The sequence below is a fragment of the Leptonychotes weddellii genome, chromosome 9, assembly GCF_054177405.1.
Source record: "Leptonychotes weddellii isolate Sample4059 chromosome 9, ASM5417740v2, whole genome shotgun sequence".
Taxonomy (NCBI): domain Eukaryota; kingdom Metazoa; phylum Chordata; class Mammalia; order Carnivora; family Phocidae; genus Leptonychotes; species Leptonychotes weddellii.
In genome coordinates, this window is record NC_138377.1 from 100,733,762 (window position 1) to 100,747,197 (window position 13,436).

At 59.1% G+C, this 13,436-nt stretch overlaps 1 protein-coding gene and 1 long non-coding RNA gene across 6 annotated transcripts in view; one reads left to right on the top strand and one right to left on the bottom strand.

Annotated features, from left to right (window-relative positions):
* On the bottom strand, window positions 1-9,511 carry LOC145723563 (uncharacterized). Of its 4 annotated transcripts, none has more exons than XR_014148723.1 (3): window positions 8,993-9,511; window positions 2,274-2,352; window positions 1-1,890 (listed from the first exon to the last, which is right to left on the bottom strand). It is a non-coding gene; the product is annotated as an uncharacterized LOC145723563 (long non-coding RNA). The 4 variants fall into 4 exon arrangements; XR_014148724.1 differs by having other exon boundaries at window positions 1-1,859; window positions 8,993-9,506; XR_014148722.1 differs by lacking the exon at window positions 8,993-9,511 and adding an exon at window positions 5,280-5,620 and having other exon boundaries at window positions 1-1,859.
* LOXL1 (lysyl oxidase like 1) overlaps window positions 7,373-13,436 on the top strand; it is a 23,274-nt gene continuing 17,210 nt past the window's right edge. Inside the window, exon 1 of one of the 2 annotated variants that reach the window (XM_081831374.1) lies at window positions 7,373-8,839. In XM_081831374.1, the coding sequence (XP_081687500.1) occupies window positions 7,711-8,839 (1,129 nt within the window). In that variant the 5' untranslated portion in view covers window positions 7,373-7,710. The remainder of the gene's footprint in view (window positions 8,840-13,436) is intronic. The other variant, XM_031036310.2, reaches the window with a different exon arrangement.

The window sequence follows — 13,436 nt, forward strand, 5'->3', positions numbered from 1 at the left end:
TAAAATCTTTAAAAAAAAAAAAAGTACTATGGATAAAAGAAAAAGAAAAGTAAGGAGATCAGGAGTGAAGGATTGGGGCCTCATTGAGCAGGTGACAGTTGAGCAAAGCTCAAGTTCAGAGCGCTGTGGGGGGTGGGGTGGGGTGGGGTGCTGGAGGGACAGCGGAGTGTCCCGTGTGGCTGGGGCAGGGAGAGCGAGGGTCCAATTGGTGAGGACCCTGGAGGCCACTAAGAGGGCTTTGGCTTTTATTCCTGGGGAAATGGGGAACCACTGCTGGGTTTTAAGCAGAAGAGAGAAATTTTGACTTATGTCTTAAAAGGGCCATTTTGGCTACGTCCTAGAATAGACTTGTGTACAAAGGTAGAGGCAGGGAAACCATATGGAAGGTCAACAAACACAAAAGAGAAAAGGCTCACTCTCACAGGTAATCAAAGAAATGCAGCTAAAAAAAAAAAGACACATTGACGGTTTTTAACCCTACCCCATGTTTAATGTTCTTTTAAGAAGATAGTACACAGTGGTGATAAGAGCCAGGGCATTCTGGGCAGGTAAATGGAGACCACCTTTCTGGAAGCAGCTGAGTAACCTGCGTCAAAACCTTAAAATATTCAAACCCTTTCTCCAGAAATCCAACTTTTTTTTTTTTTAATGTTTTTTTATTTATTTGACAGAGAGAGAGACAGTGAGAGAGGGAACATAAGCAGGGGGAGTGGGAGAGGGAGAAGCAGGCTTCCCGCGGAGCAGGGAGCCCGATGTGGGGCTCAATCCCAGGACCCTGGGACCATGACCTGAGCCCAAGGCAGACGCTCAACGACTGAGCCACCCAGGTGCCCCCAGAAATCCAACTTCTAACAAATTAAGCTAAAGTGCTCATAATGCCTACTGCTTATTGAGTGTTTGTAAGCACGGGACTGTGTATTAAACACACCCGACACATCCCCTCATTTAAATCCTTACCACTCTTCCCATTTTATAGAAAGAAAAAAGGCAGAGTGAGTCGTGCAGCTTACAGATAAGGGCTGGAACCAACCCCAGGCCCTCTGAGGCTAGTACATAGCAGAGCAGACACAAAGATTCGTGTGCAAGGGTGCTTATTACAGCATCATTTAGAAGAGCTAAGAAAGTAAAATGAAACCAACAAAGGGAGGTTATTAAATTATGATTTATCCACATAATTCAGTCATTAAAGATCGTGTTGAAGAAAATAGTTCTAGATGCGGCCAAGTGCTGACATAGGCAGAACTTCAAGGAGCTCCCTGCTTCCTGTTAGCAGTGACCAGCTGCTGGAATGTTCCATTTCTTGATCGAGGTGGTAGTTCCATGGGTATGCTCACTTAGGGATCCTTCATCAAATTGTACACTTTGCGTACTTTTCTGTGTATATATTATACTAAAAAATGTTAAAGTTATTTTTAAAAGTTTAAGTTGCCAGGTGCTTCTCCTGGGGAACACAAAAATGTCTGCAGAGCAGGTCTTCTGGGGGCCCCGGAATCCCTCTTGGTTATGTAGGCGTGTAAGGCTGGTAGCCACCACCTGCTCCATGGGGAGCGAAGGAAGGAAGTGGCTGGCCTCCTGGGCAGAGAGAAATTAAGGCGACCACTACCACTCCACCTGCCATCTTCACCCACAGCTCAGGACATCCCCACTTAGAGCGGAGTTCATCCTGCCCGAGTGAACCTGACTCTAGCCTCAGGGTCCAGGATCAATCCTGAAGGGGGTGAGGGCTTAACAGGGGAGGGGTGGAGGCTGGAGCTAGCCCCCCCTCCCCCAGGCTCCTACCCAGAGGGCATCCAGAGGCAATGAAGGCTTGACCACCTCTTCTTCTGGGCAAGTAGGAGCTCCAGTGATCAATGTGAATACTGAAAAGGGAAGCAAGTCTTGACAGCTGCCCTAAATGGTCAACAAATATTAGTACGTAAACAAAGCAGGTTGTAAGACAACATATGCAGTATGATCTCAATTTTTTAAAGAGGGGGGGAAAAGCCGGAGAGAGTAGTTTTCTCTACATTACAGAATACCTTGTTTTTTTATTAGTCTACATTCTAAATTTCCTGTAATTGACATGTTTCTTTTGTAAGCTGAAATAAAAAGCTATAGAATATGTAAGGGAGAGATTGCTGGTATCTTGTCTCCACTCCTTTTTCATACCCTGTGGCCCCCCCCTTCCAGGACCCAGGTGGGCAAAACTGAACCCCTGGGGGACTCCCGGGGGTGGGGGTGGGGGGAGGGGGGTCACACACACTAAACTACAGGAAATACCATCAGTGAAGAACCTTATTTTGTCCGGTGCTGTGGCATACAGTAGGAGCTTAATCCATACCCATGACCAGCATCTCATCTTAGCAGAACTGCCTGCAAAACCACACCCTTTGAGTAGAAGCCCAAGTGTCAGGCTCAGTGTTTCGAAGCGCACCCGAGCCCCTGGCAGCCCGGGAGCAGACACTGCTGTCAGGGCTGTCCCCAGGGCCCTGCTCCCTCCTTGGCCCGTGGCCACCTGCCCCAGAACACTGGCCCTTCAGCGCCACTGCCGCCCCCACCAGAGGGAAATGAGCAAAGGGCAAGTGCCCTACAGAAAGCAAGCCACTTCACAAAGGTGACGCACTCAAGGATAGGGTCACACGCGGACAGGGATCATGGTCGGATGATGGACAGACAGAAATTCTCTCAAAGGTCACAAAGAGTTGGCACAACGTCCCCACCTCCACTCAGGGCTCATCACTCTCGTCTTGCCTATTGTGTTGCCCTCACCAGACCGCAAGCTCTTTGGGGGACCGGCCAGGTGTCACCCCTGCCACCAGCCCAGGCACGCAGAGGACATGCTGACTGAATGTGCAGACAAATGAAGAAATAGTCGGGAGAAACATTGGCAGTGGAGACAGAGTGGGTAAGCCATGTGAAAGAACAAACAGATGGAAGAGACTGCTAGCCACAGAAATGGAGGGACACGGAGATGAATGAGTGAATGATGAGATGGGGGGGGGTTGAGAAAAAGAAACAAAAGCTAGAGAAACCCAGTGATATACCCAAATGAAAGTTAAAGATACAGGGGCAGGGAAATAGGAGAGACAGGCTTCCTTTACCCTTGCCAGGATGTTATTAGCATCACTGGGCTGGCTTCCTCAGTTTCCCTCCTCAGGGTTTACAGGGCTGTAGCCCCAGGGACTGGCAGCCTGCTGGGTCTTGTCAGCTTTCCCCTTTGGGCAGGGGACTCTGTTCCCTCCTTCTCCCCACTGCATGCTGGCTGAGGTCCACCTGCCCCCCAACCTGGACAGAAGGGGCTCTCCACACAGCAGGCCCCAGCCAACAGCTTTGGCACAATCCCTCCACTGAGGAAGGTCCTGGGATGAGGTCCCCTCTCTTCCTTCCTGTACTGAGGATCAGCTCGGCCTCTAGCAGTTCTGGGCCCCAGGTTGGAGGGGTTGGGGGTGGGACCAGGGCAGGTTTCCATTCAGCAGGCCCCAGCCACTCCTGCCTTTGGGGGCGGGAGGTGGGGGGGGTAGGGGGTGGGGGGAGTCAGGAAAGGGAGAAGTTGGTCAGGCTGGTGGCTGAGGGGGACCGAGGGGGACCAAGGGGGCTTCCTGCTTCCGTGGAGCGGTGGAGACTTGCCTTGGTGCCCAGACTGTTATTTCAGCTCTGGTATTTCCAATTCCCCAAGGAATCAAGGGGGGGGGGGCGCGTAGCAGAGAGCTGGGAGGGAAAGCAGAGTGGGAGGCAGCTAGAGCCACCGAATTCCTCTGGGTCCTAGAGAAGGGTGGGTTCCTCCCCTCCCCTCCCCCCCAATCCATCCCTTGAAAAGGGTCCTGACCTCCCCTCCCCCACTTCCGGACTTCTCCAGAGTCCCAGCCCTGAAGATAGACACTCCAAACCAAAGGGCTGCAGTCCCCTCCAGGGCCCCTCCCTTGGCTTAGCTCTGGGGACCAAAGCCCCCCTGCCTCCCCAACCATTGCGCCAGATGTCGCTGCCGGGAGGGGACAGCATGGGCCTCAGCTGGCAGTGGTCACTCGGTGGTCCTCTCCCTGCAGAGTCAGCAAATTCTGTGCCAGCTCACCAGGCCTCCTCATTCAGCACTTCCTTCAGTCCCCTTTCCAGAAGCACTGCTGGGGTACACAGTTCAAGGCTGGCTGGGCTGGAGCTTCCATTCCCAATTCAACACAAATCCCATCAATGCCCTTTCCTCAGCTGCCCACCCAGGTGCCAGGGCTTGGGTTCAGCAGCCAGTGATCACACGGAGGAGGGGGAGACCCAGGACAGGAGCACGGGAGCCTGCCTCATCCCTACCACCTCCCAACACCCCCCCTCACCGCCCCCCCTCCCCCTCAACCCCGCCATTGCAGAAACATTCAGACCCCCAGTGGGCCTCCTGGTCCTTCCCTCTACAGAATAGTGAGGAGTCCCACACTCAGTCCCTCCTCTGCTCCCCAAACCCTCCGCTGGTCAGGCCTGATGCTTCCTCACTCCTGATGGATTTTCCAGAACCTGGAGTTCCATCACAGGGTCACGGGACACGAACTGCTCCATGAGAGCCCCAGCAACAGAGCAGCCCAGCCCAGATCCCAGCACACAGTAGGTCTTAACAAAGTCATGCGCTATCGGCAAGCTTTCAACCCTAGATCGCTGGCCCTCCGAGGTCCCTTGAGCCTGGTTCCTGGTGCCAGGGACTGGCAACAAGCCTCAACCATATGGCAAGATCTTAAAAATGTGGGTGTGAATCCCAGCCTGTAAGGACAAGGCCTAGAGAGGAGCCCCCACGCCACCCCCTCGTGTTCAGACAGCTCAGGCCCAGCCCAACCTGGTGACTCAAGGGCCTCTCTTGAGCCAAGCTCTGCACCCTCTGCGGCCTGGCCAGGCCTCTCTCAGACCACCACTCTGAAGGTTGCAGTCGGAGGATGCCAGGACACCTCCAGCTACCGAGGCAAGGCCTGGCCCTGTGTCTGCAGAAGGGGAGCTGGGCAGGCTGCCCTGGGCTCACAGAGCTGCAGGAGGTGCAGACAGGAAGGGAGAAGGAAGTTGAGGGAGGGAGTGAAGAGGAGGAAAGAAGGGGGTGGTGCTCGGCTCCCCTGCACAAGGCTCCCCCTGGACTAGGAAGGATGCTGGAGACAGATCCAAACAGGAAAGGGACAGAGAAAATGGGGGTCGGAGGAGCACCCGTGGGCGAGGAGCCCCACCTCCCCCCCGCCCCCCACTCCCGGTGCCGGCCCGAGGAGGGAAGATAGTGTCACGTGCCTGGCACTGTGCCGGGCACTTTTCATTATCTTCCCATTTCATCCTCCCAAATTTACTACGATAAACGTGTTATCAGCCCCAAGACTCAGATGAAGACCGAAGCTCTGAGAGGGCACCAGACTTCCCCAGGGAATGGCTGAGGGCCAGGCCAGGCCCCTGGCAGGGTCAGCCTCGGGACCCCGGCTCTCCGGACGGCAGGGGCCATGGCTCTGACCACGGGGAACCTGCAGAGGTGCAAGCTCTGAGCAGAGCAGAGCTTACTCGGAGCCTAACAGGAAGCTTGGCTCCTCTGACTCACTCTGATCCGACCTTATTAAGAAAAAAGGAGAGAGGAGCAGGAACCACGCCTGGGTAGGGTTTCACGCCAAGAGCTGGCTCTGAGGCCAAGGCCAGCTGAGCAGGGTAGCCTGTGCCCCGATCCCCCCACAGCCCCAAAGCCCTGAGGCAGCCCCTGCCCTCGCCAGGCTCCCTGGCTCTCGGAAGACGGCTCCCCTCTTCTCCACTCTCAGCCACTGGGGCTCCCCTACCGGGCGGCCAGTCTCTGTCCTCCCCCCATCCTTCCTCCTCCCTTCCCCTCCCTGACAGGGGGTACCCTGAGGCCTGTTTCCACTTCTCCTCCTCCTCTCCTGGCGCTGCTGCCCATCTGGCTGGCGGGAGGGCCCTACAGGACCCCAGGGATCCGAAGCAGCTGGGGCCAGCACTGCAGGGGGCAGGCAGGAGGCAGGGGAGGCTTAACCCTCCAGGTCCCGGCCCTCCAGCCCTCCCCCTCCGTGAGCCTGACTCTGCATCAAGCTTGATGGGGGGTGGGGGTGGGGGAGAAAACCAGTCACTCCTTGCAGGAGTCCTGCCTGGAGTCTGAAACCTAACCCCACATGGGGCAGCTGAGGGACCCGTGTTGAATGGTTGCCGGCTGGATTATGAGGGTGGACAGTCACCTGAATCAAGCCTCATCCTGAGGCACAGTGCAATGGGTGAACAAATGCTGGCTGGCAGGGGTGAGGGCCGGGGCTCCAGGGTCCCCGAGGAACGTCCACTCTAGCTGTCTTCTCCCAGTTGGGGTCCAGGAGTTTGCAAAGTAGAGGGGAATCTGCAGGGGCCAAACTAAGGGCAAGTTCTTTCTACTTGGTGTATAAGCACAGGAAGGAAATTTCTGCCCTCCAGTTCACGAGCAAGGTGGGAGAAGGCAGCCCAGGGGAGGCTTTCAGAGGGTGACTTCTTAGATGCCAAGATGTTCACACTTCTGGCACCCTTCCTATCTCTGCCTTCCTCAGAGAGGACAGAGAAACTCCCAAAGCACTCTTGGGGACCATCTAGTCTAATCCTCCATTGATCAGATGTGGCAACTCGATCAGAGTGAAGGGGCTTGCCCAAGATCACCCAGTCACGGCACCAGGACGAGGCCTAGCTCTTCTGGATGCCCCTTTCTGCTGTTCTATGCTGACAGCGCTTGAGCCTCCTATGCCATATCAAAGACAGCCCCTGGGTCGCATTTTACTCACGGGCATACTCAGGTTATTGCCAGGCTACTATGATTCAAGAGACGCAGAGCAGAAACCTCCGTGATGTGATGCATAAGAAGCTGACCCCTCCCATGATTTCAAAAGTTCTATTCAGCACAAGGGCATAACCCCATTCTACAGATTTGGGAGAGTAAGGCCAAGAGGTGTGCCAAGAGGGGAAAAAGCTGAAGTTCCAGCCCTTTTGTACTCAGGCCTAAGGAACTGAGGTGCCCCTGGGGTCCAGAATCAGGTTTAGCATCTCCCCCAAGGAGGCCCACCAACAAGAAGGGGGTCTCTTGGCACTGGCTTTGCAGAAGGGGAGCTCAGGGGGTCCTGGGGAGAGGCTGGGGCTCATCCAAGCCCAGAGAAGACAGTAAGGTGAGACCAGGGGTGCTGGGTCCAAAGCTGAAATGGCCATAGGGGTGCTGACACCCCAGCCGTGTTCTGCCTGCACCCCCAGAGGCCCCTTCTACTCCCTGCTTCATTCCCTTCCTCAGAGGCAGGTCTGCGGCTTGGCTGGAAACTCCAGGGACTGAGGGAGCACAGCAGCTGTGGGACCGGCAACATAGCTAAAACCCGGCGGGCCGTAGGGCCCCGCGGAGGAGGCCCCAGCAGGCGGACCAGGCTGCCCGAAACCTCCCAACGCTCCCAGCCTGTTGCTTATTCATTCAGAGTGGGAAAGCGCCAGCCCAGCGGCCAGCCAGTACCGGGCTGGCCATGTAAGGCCCCCAGGCAGTCCTGCCTGTCCGGTGCCCTGCAGAGAGCCTCGTGCAGCCCTGGGCACCGCCCCTGCCCTGCCCTGACCCCTTGGCCTCGAAATGCTGTCATCGGAGGAGCCGTCCCGCTCGGGACAAGGCCAGCATGGACAAAGCTAGAGCTGGGGCAGGCAAGGAGCCGTCCTGTCCTCGAGACCGTGGGAAGAGAAGCACGCACAGGAGTACACTCCTGAGAGCCTCTCGGTCCACCAGGCCTCTGCAGAGGGGCCACCATGGCTCTAGCCCGAGCTGGCTGGCAGCTGGGGGCCCTGGTGTGGGGCGCCTGCCTCTGCGTCCTGGTGCACGGGCAGGAGGCGCGGCCGGGGCAGGGCTCGGACCCGGGGCGCTGGCGGCAGCTGATTCAGTGGGAGAACAACGGGCAGGTGTACAGCCTGCTCAACTCGGGCCCAGAGTACCTGCCGGCCGGGCCGCAGGGCACCGACAGTAGCTCCCGGGTGCTGCTGGCCGGCGCTCCCCAGGCCCCGCGGCGGCGCAGCCCAGGAGGCCTCCGGCGTCGGCAGGCCCCGTCGCTGCCCCTGCCCGGGCGCGTCGGCTCGGACACCGTGCGCGGCCAGGCGCGGCACCCGTTCGGCTTCGGCCAGGTGCCCGACAACTGGCGCGAGGTGGCCGTCGGGGACAGCACAGGCATGGCCCGGGTCCGCACCTCCGTCTCCCAGCAACGACACGGGGGCTCCGCCTCCTCGGTCTCGGCCTCGGCCTTCGCCACCACCTACCGCCAGCCGCCCTCCTTCCCGCAGCAGTTCCCCTACCCGCAGGCGCCCTTCGTCAGCCAGTATGAGACCTACGACCCCGCGTCGCGGACCTACGACCAGGGCTACGTGTACTACCGCGGCGGTAGCGCGGGGGCGGCGGCCGTGGCCTCGGCCGGGGTCGTCTACCCCTTCCAGCCGCGGGCGCGCTACGAGGAGTACGGCGGCGGCGAGGAGCAGCCCGAGTACCCGCCGCAGACCTTCTACCCGGCCCCGGAGAGGCCCTACGCGCCGCCGCCGCCGCAGCCCGCCGACGGCCTGGACCGCCGCTACTCGCACAGCCTGTACCACGAGGGCACCGCCGGCTTCGAGCAGGCCCCCCCGGAGCCGGGCCCCGACGCGCCGCCCGCCGGCGGCGGCAGCTACGCCGCCGACCCCCGCCTCGGCTGGTACCCGCCGTACGCCAACGTGCCGCCCGAGGCCTACGTCCCGCCGCGGGCCGTGGAGCCGCAGCCCCCCTTCCGCGTGCTGGAGCCGCCCTACCTGCCCGTGCGCAGCTCGGACGCGCCCCCGCCAGGTGGGGAGCGCGGCGGCGCGCAGCAGGGCCGCGTCAGCGTGGGCAGCGTGTACCGGCCCAACCAGAACGGCCGCGGTGAGTACCGTCCCGCGCCCCGCCGGCCGCCCTCCGGCTCGCGGTCACGGCCACGGCCGTCCGTGGGCCACCCCCGAGCTAAGTGAGGAATCCCCCCACCCGCCTCGACAGCCACCGTGCGTCCCACCTCCCAGCCTCCCCAGGTCCACGCACCGTTGGTGGCGGGATTTGGCCAGGCAGGCCTGGGCTCTGACCCTGGCTGGAGGGGTCGGGGAGGGAGGGACTGGCTGGGCTTGGCAAGGAGGCACCTTCCAGACCTGGTTTGGGTCATCTGGGGACCAAGGGAAGGAGACCTTCTTCCTGCCCCTCCCTCATTTCAGCAGGGCGAGTCTTCCACCCCTGGAGGTGCCCCTAGTCCGACCCCACAGGGTGAAGCAGGGAGCATCAGCGTCAGAAACCTGGGTCTTCAGGGTCCGAAAGGCCTTGGGGCATGCCCCTGGAGGTGTGGCACTGATTTTGATTTTTAAAAGTACTGCTGCAAATACTACTTCTGGTTATTGAGTTTTCTGGCGCCCAGGCCAGTGCCTCCCTCATTTCACTCAGCTCACTGGGGTGCTGGCCCTGGGGGAGAGCCCCAGGGGGGGAGCTGTAGACATCCCTCCCTCTGTCATTTTCTGGCGGGAGGGGGCCCGCGAAGATATGATCCGGTCTTGGGAAGGCCCGAGCCATCTGTACGTGAGAACACAGCGAAGGGGCAGCTTTTCCTCCTTGAGACGGACAACTCCACACATGCTGTTAGCAGGCGGGCTACTGTGGTGAGAGCCCACTAGGGGCCTGGCCAAGGCTAGATGGCTATCAGCCCACCCTCTGCTGTCCTAGAATTCCCCTTTCTGCCTCTGTATCTGCAAGTCCAAAGTCAGCTGCAGTCAAGGTTTTCCGTTCAGTCCCTCCAGGCTGCAGTCAGTGCCCCAGTTCTCTGCTCCCCACCAAGGTTGCCCGGCCAGGCTTGCCAGGTGAGGGCTGAGGCCCGCAGGGCCCGGGGCAAAGACACAACAGCCCCAGACTTTGCTTCTCTGCCGCTGTCAGCTCAGGGCCTGCTGCTTTGTCTCCAGCCACACCGACCTGGGTGAGAGGCTGCTGCGGGGGGTGGGGGGTGGGGGGAGGGTTTCTGTCTCCCTCGGGGCTGCTGGAGTCCAAGGCTAGGGGAGAGGAGTGTCCCCACTGGTAGGACCCGCTGCCTCACATCCACGGCAGAGCACTCAAGTTGGGTGCTGAATCCCGCTTGGAGAACCTGCAGGGGCCTCGGGAGAGGAGCCGGATGGGGGCCCCTTCTGTGATGCGATGAAGGATGCGTGCTCCTGCCCACCGTGGCCTCACCCACATTGGGTCCTCACTGAGACTTGCTACAGCCTGGCAGCAGGGTGCTCTAAGCTGGGCATCATCTGCTCCTAGAGCTCCTTGGAGGAGAGGGCATCCCACCTTATAGGGTGCTGAGCTTTCGAGGTGGCTTTCTGAGGATCCACGACCTCAGACTGGGACTCCTCCGGAAGTGCCCCACTCCTGGGCATGGGAGAAATCAGAGGCGGCCAATGCTACAGCTCTGCTGGCAGAGCTAGGCCCGGGACTCAGCGTCTGTGAGCCAAGCCAGTGGGTTTTCCAGGGCCCCTGTTTGGCCTGACAGTTCCTGAAGTTCCGAGGCAACCAGCCAGGGCCAGGCCATGTGCAGAGCGGCGGTACTTGGTGCTTATCAGAGTCTCTGGTCTTGCCCCTGAGCCCCACAGTTCGTTTGGGGTTAAAAGTGTGCTGGTAAGCATCACATCCGGCCCCTGCTCTGGAGGAGGCATGGCAAAGGGGACGCGTCCGTGCTGTGATTGGGCAGGCATTAGAGGCATGAACTAGGGGATCCCAGGTGAGGGGCCTCCCCGGTCAGGGGCTAGGGGTTCAGGGAGGACTTCCCAGAGGAGGAGGTACCTGTGCGTTGCTGCAAGTGATGGCCATCGGCCCCCTCCAGGTGCTCCTTCCCCTAGTCATGGGGGAGGGGGGGTATTGGTGTGGGGATGGGAGGGAGTGTGGGGGCGCAGGCTAGTTTGGGGCTCACAGAGAGACCAGGGAAGGAGCAGTACCTTCTCCCCCATCATTGACTCCCCCTTCCCACCCTGCTAGGCCCAGACCATGGAAAATCCCAGTTAGGAGAAGGCCAAGCCTTGTGCTTGAGATCAGACCCCCAGGCCTGGTGTGGGAGTCCAGGCAGATTCTCTGGGACTGACCTCATTCCTCCTGGCCACACACCCAGGGGTCTGAGGCTGGGTGCTGGCAGCCTGTGTGTGTGTGGGCGTGGATGTGTCCTCACAACACCAAACACATGTGCGCTCCGCCCACGTCCCTCCATGTTTGGGCACTTTCCAAGCGTCTGTCCAGAGCCCGGTTTATTCCTCTGGCGCCTGCACCCTCTTCCCTCCCACCCAGGGCTGGGGCTGCCCAGACCTCCTGCAATCCCATTGTCTCCAACTCTGCAACTTGTAACTGGAGAGAAGACCAGGAAACAGAGGCCCAGAGAGGGGCACATACTTTGCCTGGCTCTCAGCAAATCCGTGCAGACGCCTGGAGGGGGGCCGGCAGCTTCCCAGGCCTCGCCGTGTCCCCTGCACGGCGCCTCTCCCTCCACCATGCTCAGGCCCTCCCTTCCCGGCCTCCTATCCCTGCTCCTGCCCCCGCGCCCCCCCCCCCCGCCCCCAGCTTCAGCTTTTCTGAGCTGGTGGTCTTTGGACCAACTAAGGTGACTCCAGGTCTCTGAAGACCACAGCTCTTCCCCCAGGGCTCCCCCTTCCAGCCCCGGCCAGCTTCACCGGCCCTGGCAACCCTGTGGAAGCAACACGGAGCAGCCTCCCTGGCCATTCTCCTGGGGCCTCGCTGATGGCTGCGCCAGCTTTGTCTGGCATGGTCCTCCACCCCTGTCCTCACATGGCCAATCAGCCCAGGAGGAAGCTCTGGCTGCCTCCTCCCTGGTCCCCTGCTCCCAGCCTCTCCCTGGCCAGTCCCTCTACGCGTGGGGCAGATAAAGCCCTGGAGTGCTGACTGTATTATTCTCCCGCTCAAGAACATGCTGTGGTTCCTGAAGGCTTTCAGGACAAAATAAATGCCTTAGCCTACCGTTCCAAAAGCAGAGGCACCTCCTTCCTTTCCTTCTCCCTGCCTCACACCCCACAGACTCCTGGGAACCGGGCTGCCCCGGCCTGGAAGTCTCACCTCCTTGTACACCCAGAGGTGTTCCTAGCGTACTCCCCTCTCCATCTAACCTCCCGCACTCAAGAAGCCAGACAGGACCCCTTCGTCCCTGAGAGCAGTCCTGGCTCCCTGCCCCCATCCCTACGCCCAGGCCAACCCCCCACCCTTGCCTCCCCTTCTCCAGGTCACCTCCCTACCTCCACAGAGCTTGGAGTAGATGCAGGGAAGGACAGAAGCTGGCCTCTACCCAAAAAGCATCCAGAGTTCGAGCCCTAAGGAGGGGATGATAATAACAACCCGGCCATCTGCTGAAGAGCACCCCCGTGAGCAGGGTGGCTGAAATGTGCACTGTCACTCACCCTCACAGCCTCCTGGAGAGGTGGGGGTGGTACTCCTCTGGCACAGTTGAGAAAGCAGAGATCTAGGGAGGCCTCCCAGCTGGCGCGGCCGACCGGAACTCAGAACGAGCCTGTCATCTCTGCGCCGCACCCAGATGACCCTAGGAAGACCCACACTCCACCTGCGAGCCAGGTGGGGCAGGCCAAGCACCTCGGCCTCCTCCAGCAGCTCTCTGGGCCTCAGTTTCTCCAGCTGCAGCCAGGGGAGGGAGAATGACACTAGCATTTGTGGGCACTTTACGCATCACAACCCTTAATTATTGTAGCAACCCCACGAGCCTGGTACCGTTCTTCGTCCCATCTCATAGATAAGGCGACAGGCTCGTCTGCTGATGTTCACACAGCCTCTTAGTCGTGAAACCAGGTTGTGAGTCTGCATGAACCCCCATCCTGAGTTCTTAACCACCAGACATGATTTTGTTCAACTTGATGTATTCTTGCCTCTCCTGCACACCTCATTTATTCATTCCTTCAGATATTTGCCTGTCCACTATGTTCCAGGCACAGGTTGTGACAGGCTGAGTCAGGACAGCGGATCTGCAAGGTTTTGGAAGCAGAGTCCCTTCCTGGTGTGGTGTTTGCGAAGACTTGCCATTCTCACTCCAGACTCCAGAACACTTACGTCACAAGCACTTATATCATGCTTTCTCGGTGTCTTCTACACTTCCTGGAGCTTTATGATTAGAGTCCATTAATGCTCAGGGCAACCCTAGGTATTATGTATCTTCCCCATTTAGCAGATGAGCAAACTGAGGCTCTCAGAGGGTAAGTGGCTTGTCCAGGTCACATCACTGGTGACTGGCAGAGCCAGAATCACAGCTCAGCCTTCCTTTCTCCTTCCCTGAGGCTGTCTTGGGAGCTCCTTCAGAAAGAAATGGAGCGTTCAGGCTGAGGAAGCTGTCGTGAGGGGTCAGACGAGCTGTGGAGACAGAGGGACCTGGGTCCTCTTCCTGCTCCCCCGTTCGGCAAAGGTCACTAGTGTCAGAACGAACAAGTTGTGTCCCGAGCAGCCTCATCTCAGGCAGACTTCCTGT